This window comes from Octopus sinensis, linkage group LG16 (genome assembly GCF_006345805.1).
Source record: "Octopus sinensis linkage group LG16, ASM634580v1, whole genome shotgun sequence".
Classification (NCBI taxonomy): Eukaryota; Metazoa; Mollusca; class Cephalopoda; order Octopoda; family Octopodidae; genus Octopus; species Octopus sinensis.
The window spans coordinates 32559554-32577090 of NC_043012.1; the positions used below are offsets into that span (position 1 = coordinate 32559554).

General features: G+C 35.4%; 1 protein-coding gene and 2 long non-coding RNA genes across 7 annotated transcripts in view; all 3 read right to left on the reverse strand.

Moving 5' to 3' along the window:
- LOC115220501 (adenosine kinase) overlaps window positions 1–9254 on the reverse strand; it is a 61338-nt gene extending 52084 nt beyond the window's left edge. For 2 of the 5 annotated variants that reach the window (XM_036509968.1, XM_036509966.1), the window contains exons 1-2: window positions 8920–9254; window positions 4225–4505 (exon numbers count right to left, since the gene is read on the reverse strand). In XM_036509968.1, coding sequence (XP_036365861.1) covers window positions 4225–4488 — 264 coding nt within the window. In that variant the 5' untranslated portion in view covers window positions 4489–4505; window positions 8920–9254. Of the gene's footprint in view, window positions 1–4224; window positions 4506–7827; window positions 7928–8919 lie in introns of those variants that run through there. The other 3 variants (XR_005002487.1, XM_029790637.2, XM_036509967.1) reach the window with 3 other exon arrangements.
- Window positions 9255–12202: 2948 nt separating this feature from the next.
- On the reverse strand, window positions 12203–14207 carry LOC118766553. Its single transcript, XR_005002488.1, has 2 exons — window positions 13200–14207; window positions 12203–12871 (listed from the first exon to the last, which is right to left on the reverse strand). It is a non-coding gene; the product is annotated as an uncharacterized LOC118766553 (long non-coding RNA).
- A 412-nt stretch (window positions 14208–14619) lies between these two features.
- LOC118766554 lies at window positions 14620–17321 on the reverse strand. Its single transcript, XR_005002489.1, has 2 exons — window positions 16875–17321; window positions 14620–16644 (listed from the first exon to the last, which is right to left on the reverse strand). It is a non-coding gene; the product is annotated as an uncharacterized LOC118766554 (long non-coding RNA).
- Window positions 17322–17537: the final 216 nt, after the last annotated feature.

Genomic DNA, 17537 nt, shown 5'->3' on the forward strand with positions numbered 1-17537 from the left:
AATGAGTGGTGACGGCGTTCATTTTGTGTTTTTAAATGTTTTATCACATCATAAGAGTAGATACATAGACACATTGTTAAATCGAAAGTGGGAGACAAAGGATAGTAGACACATAAATCCAAAGAAAAGTTCATAAATAGATACATACACACAGCAAATATTGGATGTCAATTTCACTTTTCATTACCACATGAGGATAAAATTAACTCACAAATGGCTGAGTATTCCACAGACATGCATAACATTAACGTAGTTCTCAGGGAGATTTAGCCTCACACAGAATATGACAAGGCTAGCTACTTTGAATTATAGCTCCAACTCAAGACATATAAGAAATGTATTTGCATATGTGTATAGTTTAGGTTAGTTAAAACATGTTTGTAATTAAGTGTCGCATGGTGGAAATAAACGCAATTACCAATCTTTTATTCGTAAATCCATTTATTATTTTGTTCTTTTGCATTTCAGTTTGTACATTTGTTCTTTGAATATGTACGATGTATTTTAAGGTTAAATAGTAATTCCATTTACGTTTGTGTAACAGATATTTTGGTTGGATTATATAGTCATTGGTGTTACATTACTTTCTATATTCTGTAACTGTCACAATACACTTTTCTAGGTCTGAATTTTTTGTGGGGAGGGGGCCAGTTGATTAGATCGACCCCGAAAGGACGAAAGGCAAAGTCGATCTTGGCAGAATTTGAACTCAGAATATAAAGACAGATGGTTATGATATACAAACATTTCTCATGGCACCAGTACACTCTTTACATTTTTTTGTTTTTCGTGAATTTTTCACGGGTCCACCTAGTAATTATTATTATTATCATTATCATTATTATTATTATTATTATTATTATTGGGCAGCAAGCTGGCAGAATCATTGGCAGCATTTCATCCATCTTTATGTTCTGCGTTTAAATCCACCAAGGTTGATTTTGCCTTTCATGCTTTTGGGACTGATAAAATAAGTACTAGCTGAACACTAGTCCCTCTACTAAAAATTTCAGGCCTTGTGCCTAGAGTAGAAAGAATTATTATCATTATGTTTTAATCAGTCATACATGTGTTTGTGTGAGTCCAAATTGAATTTCTGGCATAAAATGAATATGAATAATTAATAAGAGTAAATTAATGTATAAGTGTTTGCTAAGCAACAAAGAGAGATGAAGATGATGATGCGTTAGAGTTTGTAAATTTTATGACGTTTTGCCCGAGCTGGCAAAATCGTTAACACGCCGGGCAAAATGCTTAACGGAATTTCGTTTGTCTTTATGTTCTGAGTTCAAACTCCGCCGAGGTCGCCTTTGCCTTTTGTACTTGTTGGCCTGTGCTAAATTTTGAAACGGAATTTTATGACGTTACACAACTATTGTACATGATGTAAAAGATCAATAAAAGCTTGTAGACAGATTGACAGATGTGTATGTATATACGTGCGTGAGTGTGTGTGTATATCATCTTATAAGTTTACACAACGCAAAAATTTGGACACAAACGGTAAGACTGCTGGATAGACAAACTGTTACAGGGGAGGTAAAACAAATGTAAGTTATGTCCCTTTAAAATGTTATCTGCTAATGAAAATAGGAAAACCCGGGAAATATAAATGTGACAAATGGAATAAAATACAAAAATATACAAGATAAGCATGAAAGAGGGGTGGGGAGAAGAAATCTAAAATGTGTTGTTGTCTAGATTAATTAACGTAGGAACACATACACTCTCCATTTATAATACACACACACAGACATATATATATATATATATATATATATATATATATAAAATAAAATACAAAATGGGACAAGAACGCAAAACATCTGGACAACTAAGTGATACAAAAAAGAACAACAAAACATCCAGATAGACGATACAAAAAGACAAGGACGGGTCATTCGAAGCCTTTTATCTTCAGTCAAGAACCGGATCACCCGGAGAGAGAGAATTTCCCGGCCAACTTTAGATTTGCACTGACCAATATTAGATTTGTATCGACCAATATATTTGTATCAATCAACTAGCCTGGCGTTGCTCGGGTTTGTTTCGACCCTTTAGAATTGGAATTTTTGAAAAGTAAAAATTTTGCATAGTGTAGCTTGTTATTCTCTTTAAGTGAACATTTTTCTGGTTGAAATGCACTGAAAAATGGCGACACAGCAGTAAAAAAATCGTAAAAAATAGACGTGAAAATAGATTCAGGAAATCGTGAATTGGATGAAAATTTCATAGAATAGAATTACTGATAGTTGCATTGCCAACGCAATATGAGCAGGGTACTTGGACAAAAAAGCGATCATTTAAGGAAAGTTATATTGCCAAACATGAGAGATTGGAGTCCATGATTCTACAGGAAATGGATTTGCAAAAAATTCAGTCTGAAGTTTGGTGTTTGATGGTTTATAACGATGTTCCAGAATAGGACGAAATGACTGTACTTGACTAAAAACAAGAAGCAAATAAATAAACTTTTGATAACTAAAAACAGGAGTTTCTTTTCGACAATTTTTTTGATTTACACGAGGACATCAGACTTTTTGTCTTCCTTGGATTTTTTTCGCAAAAATATGACATCCCTCCCAAAAATGCCCTAGTGCATTTTTTGGATGCAAAATTAAAATAAAGCTGGGTTTTGTTTTCAGGGAAACACAGTATGTATATATATATATATATAAATATATACATATTGATGCCAGTGCTGCTTTGACTGGCTTCCGTGCCAGTGCCACGTAAAAAACACCATCCGATCATGGTTGATGCCAGCTCCCCTAGCCCCTGTGCCGGCGGCACATAAAAAGCACCCACTACACTCTCGGAGTGGTTGACGTTAGGAAGGGCATCCACTGCCAGACCCGATTGGGGCCTGGTGCAGCCTCCTGGCTTCACAGACCCTAGTCAAACCGTCCAACCCATGCCATCATGGAAAACGGACGTTAAACGATGATGATGATATGTATATATGATCAGATTGGAGCCTGGTGCAGCTGCTGCACCAGGCAACAAAAGAATGAAAGAGATCTCAATATTATGTAAATAGAGGAATTTATCTGTAAATGTAATATGTGAAGGCTAGAATTAACACAGCAGAGCATTTAATTGTGTCCAGTATTGTGCATCTGGCTTTGGCCTCAGATCCTACATGAGGGTACACAAATGAACAAAGTACTAGGTTGGACTGTATCGACTACAATAATCTTTCATTCATTCATATGTATGGCATTGATGAGCAGAAAAAACTGAAATACTGATATATGTGTCATTTTTGTTCCCTTCCAGGGCAGTATTGTTTTGCTCAGCTTTGAAATATATTTTTTTTAACACTATACATTTTTAAATGGATCTCTATCAGACGTAGTGCTGAAGCTACAAGTGTTTAACAACATACATATTAAGTAATTGATATTGATAATGCTTACATTACTGAGCTGCTATCAACACCAAGTTTGAGTTTTGTTCTATCTTGTGTGGTGCTATCACACATCAGCAAATAGATTTTACACTATTTGTATATACTTCTAGCTGGTTATTAGATTTCATTTCAGAAGCAAGGTGAGTATATGGAATTGACAAGCAAAAAAACTGTGAAAGATTGATAGCTGTCGTTCTTGTTCACTTCCAGGTTTGCTTTTAACTGGTAGCAATTGCATGTGCAAGTTGTTTGCAAGACATCAGCTTTGAAGTTTACCACAGCTACAAGAATTAAACAACACACACACATTGATAATGTTTTAACATCATCATCACTTAACATTCATTTTTCCATGCTGGCATGGGTTGGATGGTCTGACTAGAGCTGGTATGGCCGAGGGAAAGGGGTGTACTAGCTCCATTGTTCCGGCATGGTTTCTACAGCTGGACACCTTTCCTAATGCCAAACACTTTACAGTGTACTGGGTAGTTTTGATGTGGCACTAGCACCAGTGCTTTTAATGTGGCACCAGCACACGGGTTTTTTACATGGAACCAGCATCAGTATCAATTCTGCTGTTGTGGTGGATGGGTCTTCTAGAGTACAGTGAGGCATCAAATATCTCAGTCCTTTGTCATCTCCTTCTTACAGAGTTGTTGCTACATATAACTGAACATGGGTATTACAAACTAATACATACTAACACTGACACAGAAACAAGACAACTTTGGTGATTTCCTGAAAATCAAACATAATTTAGGTACAAGGCAGTGTGAATGAGTACAATTGTATCCAAGCGTAGAGTAACTTACCCTGTCTCCGCGAAATATTAACCAATCTTTAATGGGTTCAACTAAGGTACTTCGAAGTTTCGTTGCCTTTGCATTTTTTGTTAAGTTCATATGTTTGGCAGCATCTGTCCATGGTCGGTCTTCACCATAAACCCATGGCTTATAATCAAATTGAACACGCTTCCATCCATAAACATTCTTGTAAACAGTCTTTCCCTTCGTCGTTGCTATTTCATGATCCACATACCTCTTAAAATAACCCAATAATGATCTTGTTAACCGCATTTTAAAGGTTGTCTAATCTGAAAATATTATAAAATAGTGTTTAGTGAAATAAAAGCAAAAGAAAAGAATAGTCAGACAACTCTTTCCACACTAAGAGTAAAAAATATTACAAACTCTTTTACTAAGAGTAAAAAAATAAAATACTCAGTCATTCAATATAAGATTGTGGTCAGCATCAAGTTAGCCCTGGTTGAGAAGGTCTGTCATCAAAAGCATTAAAGTTGCGATGATACCATTTTTATAGTGGACAGTATAGGATATTATCTGCAGCTAGATGTGATTTGAAAAGGATTTGACTGTTCTTTCTAGCAAATCAGACCATATATAAATCTGGCATTGGTTCAATATGTATGCGGTTAATGTAGGTAATATCCATTCTGACTTAATTAATGGTTATTATTATTATAATCACATTTCCTTGCAATCAACCAACAAAGTATATAAATGGTATTGTCTTTAAAAATGTGATTTTTTTTTATCAGAAACTTTTAAATAACAATGACAATAACTAAAATTTTCAAACATTACACAAACATATATATATCACCTGATCAATAAGTATCCGGACTGATGCCATAGTAATGTAGCTAAAGTACGCAGAGTAAAGCTGCTTGGCACAGATTGACCTTGAACTCTGCTGTGCATGCGCACTCTCGGAGTGGTTGGTGTTAGGAAGGACATCCAGCTGTAGAAACTCTGCCAGATCAAGATTGAAGCCTGGTGCAGACATCTGGTTTGCCAGCCCTCAGTTATTCGTCCAACCCATGCTAGCATGGAAAGCAGACGTTAAACAATGATGATGATGCTGATCCTTGCCCGAGGCAACACACAATGGAAATGAACCTGACACTGCATGGTTAAGAAAGAACCATCTTAACCAAACAGCAATACATATACATACATAAAATACAAGTAAGATTCAAATGAATTAGCTACTTAAATTTAGGCACCTCATTAGGTCAGAATAATATACACACACAACAGTATTATGTAAATATCAAAACTTGGTACATTAAGTACCGGCCAAATGATATTCTTGCAGTGTATGTAGACAATTAGACCCAACTGAGTGAAGAAATCTGCTCTTGAGCTATTCAGACATGTACATTATATTAAATATACGGTCCATAATATTTACGAAGGGCAGATTCTAAGACAGGTGAATAAAATATAAATGAATAACAGTAAAAGTACAGGTGTCCCACCAGTATCTCTACTGTTACTCATTGATATACACACACACACATATATATATATATATATATATCAATGCCTTTGTTTGTTTTTCTCTTGTCAAGTTATACATATAAAAAATTTAACTTTTAAGTGAAGGACTATTCAACCAACTTGTAACCTGAATCTGACACACCTGTTACATAGGTACTTCCCCCGCCATTTTGTGCTGTTTTATCCCCACCCTTTTTTCTTTTCTTTTCCCTTCTTATCATTTTTCCTTTTTTTTTTGTAATGACCAAATACAGTATTCTAAATAGACAAATGAATAAATTTAAACTAATATAATTGCTGCATGGAAGGTGTTTATAAGCCATTTAAGAAACACACAAAAACCATTAGATTCACTTCAACATTTAAATTTAATTTGTCAACTGACAAAACTTCGTGCTGCACGAAGTTTTGTCAGTGAACAGGTCGCGGTCTCAAAGTGACGAAAATATTTTGACAAATTAAATTTAAATGTTGAAGTGAATCTAACGGTTTTTGTGTGTTTCTTAAATGGCTTATAAACACCTTCCACGCTGCAATTGTTTTCGTTCCAGCACACGATCTCAGATCAAGTCACTCGCTATGCAAGTACATCTCTGTAAACTAATATAATCACCATTAAAATCCTCAGAACATTTGCATATGAAACCAAACAAAATCTTCTAACAATGTTTACCAACCCACACCCTACAAACATAATTTCCTTCTATCCTCTTCTATCTTTTTTCCTATACATCTCCTTCCCAGCTTAATTACCATTTCAGATAGCTTCACCTACCCCAGAAAAACAACTTGCCAAAGGAATCCAAATGTAACACAGTCTGATGAAGGCTACCAGTCCAAAACTTTGAGTTGGCAGCCCACCAATGCACGATGTGCAAAGGTTGCTACATCAGATGCAAATCCTAATAGACAAAAATAAGCCAATTCTCCCTTATCTCCAGCCCCGTGTGCTACAGCTAACTGAAAAATATCTAGTTAATCCCAAACAATAATTTCTTTAGATTTGTATGTTTTAAACATTAGAGCTTATTATTACTCTCCTCCTCCTTTCTGTCATTGGAATGTGTCCATACTTGAACACCACCTTGAAGCATTTAAGTCGATCAAAGCAACCCTAGTACTTATTTATTTTAAGTCTGGCACTAACTTATTTTACTTTTTTTTCTGAATCTCTAAGATACAAATTCGGACAAATCAACACGTTATCGAACGATGAAAGATAAACAAAAACATGTAAACACGATGGCTTTCCACTGTTTCCGTTTACCAAATCTACACACAAGGCACTTATCGGTCCAGGGCTTATAGCAGAAGACACTTTGCCCAAGATACCATGCAGTAGGACATTTTCTTTATCACCCCACCAGATCTCTGTAAAACAATTTCGGGACGAAACTCTACCATTGAATTTGGGAAAATTTATTTTTGTATAACTGTTATCTTGATGTATGGAAAATAAAATTCGGGGCGCAAAAAAAAAGGGTCAAAACGGTAATTATGCAAAAAGTGAAAATTTGATTATTTTTCAGAATCACAATTTCAGATGTTTAAAATCTGAAAAGTCAAAAAAGTGAGGTGAAGATGGGGCTTTCTTCCAGAATCGAAATCTTTAATCATTACACAAAAATTACAGCTTTTTTTTTTTAGGTGTGAGGCGGGGGTTAGATAATTTCCGACTCTATTCCATAGGATTACCAACTATGTGAAATGGGTTTAATGAAATAAAATGTTCACGAAATGGATTGTTGTCAATACTCAACCAACAACTAGGTTTATGTGTGTAATTTTCGAATTGTCTAATAGTAGAAAAATTATTTCGTTGTTTTATAACTTTCAGTCTTTCTTATAAATTGTTAAGAAGTTATTTCAATAATCTGCTTTCATCTTCCTTCCTAAAATGTTTGAGAAGGAAAGAGTGGGGTTAAAGTGACTTCTATAGCAGAAAAAAATTAATAATGGTTTCCGGTTTCAGTAGAAGGCCAGTCAAGAACGGGGATCCATAGTATTAATCAATCGACTGGTACTTTACTTTGTCAAGCCTTAAGGGATGTAAAGTTGACCTCGGAGGTCTTTGAGAAAAAGAATAAGAAGAATTGTAAAAAGCAAAATTACGTTAGATATGAAATAAAAAGCGAATTAGTCGTATAAGATGCCAAGCCGGGACTATTGACTAATGAAGCTTTTTAGAAATTTAGAGAGTGTTTGAAGTAAAATATGAGTGATCACATTTTCTTGTTTTCTTTTGAAGGACAACAGAAAGTGCTGACTTATCAGACTTATCACTAAGGTTACTTTCTTTGATCTTGCGAGGAGAAATTGTTTCGTAAATTTTGATTAGTACACCCGAAGATACCTCTTTGTATTAAACTGTTTTTACTTTGATAATACAGGATATTTGAATAGAATCGAGACTGAAGAAAATTCCACGATAGATTTATTTGTAATTTTAGACTTTAATTCACAGACGATGCTAAGACCTTCAGCTGTCTCCTCCATATGTTTTAATATATGATAAAATGTCCCGAGTCCCATATCTTAATACTATACCTTCTTTTACTAGCTCGTAATAGTTTCGAGTCTTAATAGAAGGGAAAGGTTGCTTTCAACTGTTGGTTCCAAACTAATGTTCAAAAACATTATTTTAGTGTATGGTTTTGTACGAAGCATCGTTTGAGATGAAGATCTTCGCATTAACTTCGACATAGTTCTGTACATTATTTCCAGCTGTTGCAGATCTAGATAATAACCAAAATATCTAAGATGCTTCTCAGTACGTTGCTTGACATGTTCAGTAATATATCAGTGAGATTACATGGTGTGAAAACGGATTAACATGTAAATTCTTATTTAATCACCAGCTGCATTACAGGTGCCCCTCTTTGAAAAGTCAATCAAAACGTAATAGAAATAAGTAATAAGTATTTAGTTCCTCTGTTCAATAGACTTGAAGAATTACGCAGAAGTTGAAATATCTCAAATATCAATTTAGAGTAAAAGAGCTGGAGAAATATACAATCAACGTATTTAATGTTAAGCTGGCAAACCCATGGAAGGTTCTTGAGATAAAGTTGATAATTGGGTAAACAAAATCATTAACCGACGAAGTTCAAAACAAACCAATGTAGATATACTAATTAACCTTATATAGTTGCAATGAAAAAGTTCACAATATAATGTTCAAAGGATAGAAACTATGCAACTGACCTGTAAAGGATTTTACGAGAAATAACATTAAAGCATGGTCCCTCGTATATTCATACATACATTATCCATGTGAGACAATCATTATCTCCAATACAAACTACAGTTAGTTGCTACAAATCAGAGATTGGCGACACAAATGAAACGAAATATAGACGAACTCTATGATTATATACTAATTTGTATCACCGCGATTTTGCTTTTGTCTCGCCAATTTACCTCTAGAATCGTTGTTAGATTTAGTCAATAAAGCTTTTCTTGTCACTATGTTTTTGTTGGCATTTTGCTTCAGAACAGACATGATCTTTTTTGTTGTTGTTGATTGAGTATGAATTTGGTTTGTTCTCGTTATCTTATATAAAGTTAAAATTTTGAGGTAAAATTAAAAGGCGAAATTAGAATGACGAAATGTACATATTTTTCAGTAACTGCGCTCCCACACACACACATGCATACATATTTAGGTCGTGTGTGTGTGTATGGTAAATGAAATGCAGAAGATGAAATATACGAGAATTTATTATTAACCACAATTATTTCAACACATCTAATATCACTCCCTCATGGGTGGAACTTCTGAACTTGTCTCACCTGTCTATGTCATGAGACATCTAGAAGCATTGCAGAGAAACTAAATGAACATTTGAGACAATATGATGACCAAAAAAACAGTCCTCCATACTCTACCAACATGCCAAAGACCAACGTGGTGGCACACTGAGTCGACTTGACATCTGCATTTTTATCCAAACATCCGAAGGACCCAACACTCAGACAAATACAGGAGTACGTCCTCATAAATGAAACATCCTCAAAACTAAATAGGAAATGTACGTAGAAGGTAGTCATACCCCAATACCCACAGTTTACTTATACGCAGGTAGAGTTTTTAATATGCTGTTATGTAGACATGTATATATATATATATATATATACACACACACACACATATATATGTATGTATACAGACACACACACATACATATATATATATATATATCAGGACGGCCTGCTGTGCTTACTTTGGATCGTAGGGCGACCTGCTGTGCTTGAGGAGACCTATTGAGTCAAGTTCATCAACATCAAAATAAAAATCAAATGGAAATTGTGGTTGTGATACCCATGCCATTGGCATGTAAAAAGCACCATCCGAACATGGCCGATGCCAGTGTCACCTTGACTGGCATCCGTGATGGTGGCATGTAAAAGGCACCCACTACACTCACAGAGTGGTTGGCATTAAGAAGGGCATCCAGCTGTAGAAACACTGCCAGATCAGACAGGAGCCTGGTGCAGCCTCCTGGCTTCCCAGACCCCGGTCGAACCGTCCAACCCATGCTAGCATGGAAAACAGACATTAAGCGATGATGATGATGATATATATATATATATATATATATGAACTATAATGTAGTCGACAGCCATTCAACAACGTGTGTTTGTGTGTGCGTATTGTATATATTGTATCCGAGCATGTGCGTGTACATATTGTATATTGTGTTCTTAAATTGTATATATATTGTATGGTAGCTTAGCTTCGAGCCCGGGAGAAGGCGGGTATCTGGCACCTCAAAACCAGTTGCTTTGTGCAGGTGGGGCTCATTAACCCGGGAGGGCAGCCCACCTGGGAGAAGGGAAACCTTGATTTCAAACCTCTGCTGTCTTGTGGGATATCTGATCACAGGGAAGGCTTCGAGAGTAAACCTCGAAGAAAAATCAGGAGTTGGAGCCCCTAAGGCAGCTCAATGTTGACTTCAACTTTATCCTAGCAGCTCCTGTGACCACATTGGCACCAAACTGTAGCAGCCTGCTGTTCCTTTCTGGGTACGTCTCATACTTTACTGTTAGTGGGGGACTGGAATGACATCTTAGATGCATGCTGGGACTGTGTGGGAGTAGCTGGTAGAAACAGTGGGTGCAAAAGCCTCAAGCACCTAATCAGCCAGTTCCTATCTGACAGGTACTGATGAGATTTCCTCAATGCATCAGTGTGGACCTGGACCAACTGCATATATAGACAGGATTTTAACTAGGAAAATAGACAGTAATAGTGTAGGATGTCTACTTTTTCAAAACGGTCGCTTATTCAGATCACAAGTTTGTAATCTGTATGGTCGACCGAGATAAAATGCATGAGACCTGGGTACTGGAAGCTGAACATATCATTTCCAGCACGTAAGGCTTACAGGCACCGGATCAACAATTTAGTCAAGTAAAAGATGACTGGAGGCTCATCAACAACAGGTGGTTGGCGGCTCTCCAAAGAGAGATTAGAGTAATATCAATAGGGTTTAGCAAAGGAAGAGGAGTTAGTAGCTAAGTTAGATGAGGCTATTTGTTGTGGCACTGCAGCCAACATGCTAGCAGTGAGAATGGCATTAGACCATTTCTTCAATGCAAAACATGAAGGTTGCATTGTCAGAGCTAAGGCACGTACTCTGAGAAAAAAGGGCACCAAAGCTGTTCAGTGGGCCCATGTAGCTGAGGTGCACCATGGTAACAAAACCACAGTTTGGTCTTTGACGAACTGAGACAGACATAAGCTGAGCAATTCCAGGCAGATGTGTGAGGCCTTTCACCTGCACTTTGCTCAGTTGTTCAGGAGGAGTGGCAGGATAGAGATGGTATCAGACTTTAGTCCCTACCTCAATGGCTTGCCGTGCCTCTCAATGGCAAACACTGAGCACTGCAAAAGGCAGATAACTTCAACTGAAATTCAGAATACCCTTGCTGGTTGCCTGAGGTGCAAGTCACTTGGTTTGGATAGTCTGCCCTATGAGCTTTATGTGAATATGCCAGATTTGTTCTCTGATTTTCTCAAAGTGCTCTACTGCAACTGACAGCAGAACGAGAGTATTCCCAGTTCTGTGAGCTGGTGTGTAGTGACGATGATAAGGAAAGACGAAAATAAGAGGGACACATTAGATAAATTCAGGCCCATAACTCTGCTCAACACAGAGTTTAAGATTTTGGCCAAGGTGTTAGCAAAGAGGTTGGCACTTGTCATCAAGGATTTGGTTGGGGAAGTGCCAACATGCACATTCTTGATCAGGTCCATACACAACAACCTCCACCTCATGTGATACATCATAGAACGAGTAGGTGTAAACCTGGCTTTGGTGGAACTCTGATCAATTGAAAGCATTTGATAGAGTTAACCATTGGTACCTGGGGGCTGTCCTCAAGGTAACTGGCTTCAGCCCCATCTTCAAAGGTTGGATTGCTGTAATGGACAATGGCATCTTCTCGGTGATCAAAGTTACAAAAATAAAACACCAAAAGCATATCACAAATTAATAAAATACTATTGGTTTTATTTGCTCCAACAAAAATAAGGTAAAATAAATATTTCAGGAACAGGACTGTATCAATGCTAAATAATAGCACAAGAAAACAATGAACAGCTTTGTTACAGTCAAATGCAATAATTGGTCACTTTGATCAATGATCAATCTCTGGACATTGATTCACTTCTAACATATACTGGCCAATGTATATATAACAATATTTTCAGATATCTTCAACTAAAAAATGAACCACGTGTTTGTCTGTTTCCAATGTTGTTCACAACAAAAAAACAACAACAACAAAAAAAAGCCCTTCAGGGAAAGATTTGTCTCATTCATTTCCTATTGTAGAAATCAAAACTAAATATTGATCATTAGCATTGACTGGCTTTGCCCCTTGATAAAATAAGTACCAAATATTTAGTAATGGAAAGAATGCAGCTGTCTAAACTCCTCTATTAAATCCTTAGTATTTGAACTTACCAAATCTGTAGGAACAAATTTGCAGAATGAACTGTTACATTAACAACAGGAAGCTTTCAGCATTATGATATAAGTACATCAACTAATATATAGCTATTGGTATTGTGTATACTACAGTGAAGCATTTTAAAGGTAACTGATGAATTTCTGAGTAGCCATTTGAGATTCTAACCATCTTATAATACCTATTTCTTTACTGCCCACAAGGGGGGGACAAACAAGGACAGACAAACGGATTAAGTCGATTACATTGACCCCAGTGTGTAACTGGTACTTATTTAATCGACCCCGAAAGGATGAAAGGCAAAGTCGACCTCGGCGGAATTTGAACTCAGAACGTAGCAACAGATGAAATACTGCTAAACATTTTGTCCAGGGTGCTAACATTTCTGCCAGCTCTCCGCCTTAATAATTTGAACTCAGAATATAGCGGCAGACGAAATACTGCTAAGCATTTCGTCCAGTGTGCTAACGATTCTGCCAGCTCATCGGTGGGTAACCATCTTATAATACCTATAAGCTGTGTAAGATGCATGAAGTTAAAATATATTTGCATAAAAATGGTTAAAAATGACTAAAAGACTAACATTGCTAACATTTGTTCCTTATATATTTGCAGTATAGTTATTTTATCCAGGTTATTAGTTGATATATTGTTTTCTTCTGCTAATGTCCTTAGCAAGAAAATATTTCTAATTATTAAGAAGTTTAGGCTATAGAATTCCCTCTACTATATAACTTATTTTATCAAGGAATACCAGCTAGTCAGCCTCAACAAGATATGAAGTTAAAACTGAAGAGGCTGTAATTAAATACTACAAAACAGTGTCCTACAACCACAAGCATCTCTATTATTGAAGACACTAGCATTAGTATTTCATTGAATGCAAAATTCTATTAAGATAGCTACCAGTTTAAAATATACCATAAAAGATTAACAGCTGGCATGGTGCAGTCTATTATTTAATCATAAAGCCTTTTCACTTAAGTTAACGCTGCACAAACTGTGGGGGTTTAGTTTGATTTCTATAATAGCAAGTGGATGAAACAATAACATATCACATGTGAGTTTCTCAGCTTGGTTTCAATCCTTGAGCTACGTAAAATAAAGCATTAATGTTACTGGACTAGAATTCTCTTGTCTTGAGATTCAACTAGCAGTGGGATATGGTTTAGAGTTATATCTATATATTCAATGGGTTTTTTAATAGATTCTGTTGGGATTTTAAAATATTTCTGTAAACTTCATCTCCAAGTAAACTTGGGAGGAATTTTCATTTTTAATTCAATGACAACTAATGGTACTTAAGTACATTGGCACTACGATAAAAAAAAGCAGAAGCATTCTGAAAATTACAACTGTAAGAGTGACTTTCCTTTCTAGACTACAGGACTAACATTGTTCTACAACATAACATCACACTTTCTTTTGTATGATTAGAATTCTTAAATATTTTTATAAAAAAGTGTTCTCCTTCAATTGACCTTTATTTAAAGTAGGGTCCCATATACGGTATACTTAACTTTACAATAAATGAGTGCATGTGCATACACACATAGTATATATATATATATATATATATATATATATATATATAAAAGAATGTAAAATCTTTTGTTTTCAAAAAGTAAGACAGATTACAGGATGTTAAGTATACCTGACCAATATATTAGCAAAATAATTAAGTTCTAGTCTAAATTGTAGGTTAGTCAGGTTGCACAGGCTAAGAGAAATGTAGATTTAAATAAGAAATTTTTAACATGCATTAAGATAGGGTTTATAATATGAACAGCACAGACACAGGAGCAAGAGAATACGGGAGTAGTATAGGAAAACTCCAGAAAAATGGATGCTGTTTTGATGTGGGAGATGAGTTAGAGTGGCAACTCAGTTTGATAGAAGGATTATAATAGACAGCAGTGATTTTTTTCCTTATGCAAATGATTTAATGAGTTTGTTAGACCATTCTAGGTGTGAGTAATATTTCATAGACAGGTTCCAGGTGTTGTAGGTACTTGGCCTACTTTTTGTTCTGTAAAAAAAAATCAATTTTATTTGATAATCTTTAGGAGCAGTGGGTCTTAGGGAAAGCTACTATACAATGCCAAACTCACTGACATAGAGACCTAACAGAGATCATGAGAGACTAGTTTCATGGACCTCGCTATAGAAGAAAACATCCATTTTCTAATAGCAACCTGGATCAATGGTTCATACAAGTTAAAATTTTGAGCTTTGAATTGGAGGAAATGTATTGTAATGTGTGAATTCTATCTATTTTTGGTTTATAAAATTGAGGTTATTGGAATACAGTTCTGTGTTGGAACATAAATCAATGACATACAATACGGACTGTACATGTCATGATAAAAATTCAGTCACAGATATACAATTTCTTTTGGAATGATCAACAAATTTGCATTATTATACATTTATGCCTGGTGTAGCCACAATTTATAACGTTTCAGGTAACTGATTTGGGCTGGAATCAAATGCATACAATGAATTTTGTGCTTTAAATATAGATTCCTTTTGGATAATATTAACATTACTGTAATGCTTTTTTACAAAGGGTTGGAGAAAAGTTGCTGGCTTTAAGGGTATAATGAAAGGCCTGGTTGAAGGTCGAACTTCCTGAATTCTTTTTACAGAGCTTAGAAAAACTGAAAGACCACTCCAATAAGTATGTGAATATGTTGAATAAAATCATAATTAACTGATCCACCCTTATTTTATCCAAAGCCAGGAACTTTTCAGCACCCTTTTTTTATATATCCACTAATTTGCAGAAAAGAGATATAATTGAAAGCAGTCTTGTCTATGACTGGTACTTTTTTTTTTTTTTTAAATCAAGCTCAGAGAGTTGAAAGTCAGAACTTAAGCTGGTGAGATTTGAACTCAGAATGTAACTAAACACAGCATTTAGATTACCAATATAGCATTCCTCCTACTTGACTACCCACTTTTTCACAAATATAAAAATACAAATAGCTGAGTGAATTTTTCAAGCACTTCTTTATAATAAAGAATGTGAAATCAATGTATTAAGGAAAGGGTTGGAAAAAAACGGTTTTTGCATGGCCAGCCTCAAGGCTGAAATATATAAAAGAATACTTTACAGTCAATTTGGCTCAATACCTGAGCTCAGCAATTAGCTTTTGGTCAGAAAGTTGTAGTCTGCTGGGGGGAAACTTGTCTCTCAGCACAATAATTTATTATGCTTGCCTCAGTTCACCAATATGTAAGAAATAAATACCAGAATACTTGGGAAAGTCACATGTGATATAATAAACTGAGGACTTATCATCAAAAGAGAGAGATTTTTCCACCTCTTGTCTTTGATGCTACAGAAACAGTTGTTTGTTAATTTTGGTATTTTAGAAACTGTGGGTAGGAAGATGAAATTCAATCTTATATTCCTCCAGTACAAAAGCTGGTTTTAAGTGTAACGCTAACAAAACCAAAAATTTTTTTTATCTAATTAAAAGAGGAATAAAGCTCACGATAAAGCCATAAGTTCAACTCTTAAAGAAAAATTTGATAAACAGAATATCTTAATGTTATGTTAATTAATTAATAGATGTGGCACATTGATTCATCGTTACTTCAATTAAAAACACTATTGATTGGAGGCCATTAAAACATTTATTTGTGAATAAATGGCTACAGAAAAATTGGTTGTTTTCTCCTGTTCAATATATCCTTTATGAGAAAAGCTGGTTATAAAAAATATAAATTTTAGAGTAATTTAATTATAATAAATAAATATGATGATAAAAATAAAGTGCTAAAATATTAATTTTAGCTATGATTATCCAACTATGATTAAGAAAGTTGGATTTAAAATTAAATAATGAACTGGATAACAATAAACCAGATTCAAAATTAAACCCTATGATAAAAATATTAATTTTAAAACCAAAGACAATGTTTGACATTTCCTTTCTACTCCCAATTCTATGACAGATTTATGTTTTATGGGTTTAAAATTTTTGTTATTGTAAGAAATAATAGTATTGTATAGAAAGTTCAGCCATCATAATTCATTAGTCTCATTCAAAAGGCACAAAACTGAGCAGTTTATATTTTACAGAAAAGAAAAAGAAACTGAGAAACATGATGATGTACCAGTCAGAAAAAGACTTTTTTTTAGTGTTAATTGCTATATGTATGCAGTAATTCCTAACATAGGCACAAGTCCTCAACTTTGGAGGAGGGTACAGTTGGTTATATCAACTTCAGTACATGACTGGTACTTTATTTTATCAGCCATGGAAGAGTAAAAGCAAAAATGATTTTAGGGAGATTGGAACTCTAAACATAAAGGGCCATATGAAGGAGGGAAATAGAAAATGGTTCAAATAATTATGTGTATATATATATATATATATATATATAGCGGGGGGGGGGACTTTTGCCATAATATATCTTTATTAATGTCACACTGCTTATAGTTGGTGCTATTGTGGTCACATGATCGAAATTTGAGCCTCTCAAAGTGGTTGGCATTAGGAAGGGCATCCAGCTGTAGAAACTCTGCCAAATCAAGACTGGAGCCTGGTGCAGCCATCTCGTTCGCCAGCCCTTAGTCAAAATCATCCAACCCATGCTAGCATGGAAAGTGGACGTTAAACAATGATGATGATGATGATGACGCCATTTTTCTTTCTAGCTTTACAGTGTAAGCATGGCCACTTCATTAGCCATGTGCACCAAAGAAGGACAAAGAGCAGTGATCTGATTTCTCTGGTTAGAATGTGTGTCAGGTGCTGAAATTCATCAGAGGCTTTTAGTACAATACAGGGGCAGTGTCCTACCACGTAGAAGTGTGTATGAGTGGACAGAGAAGT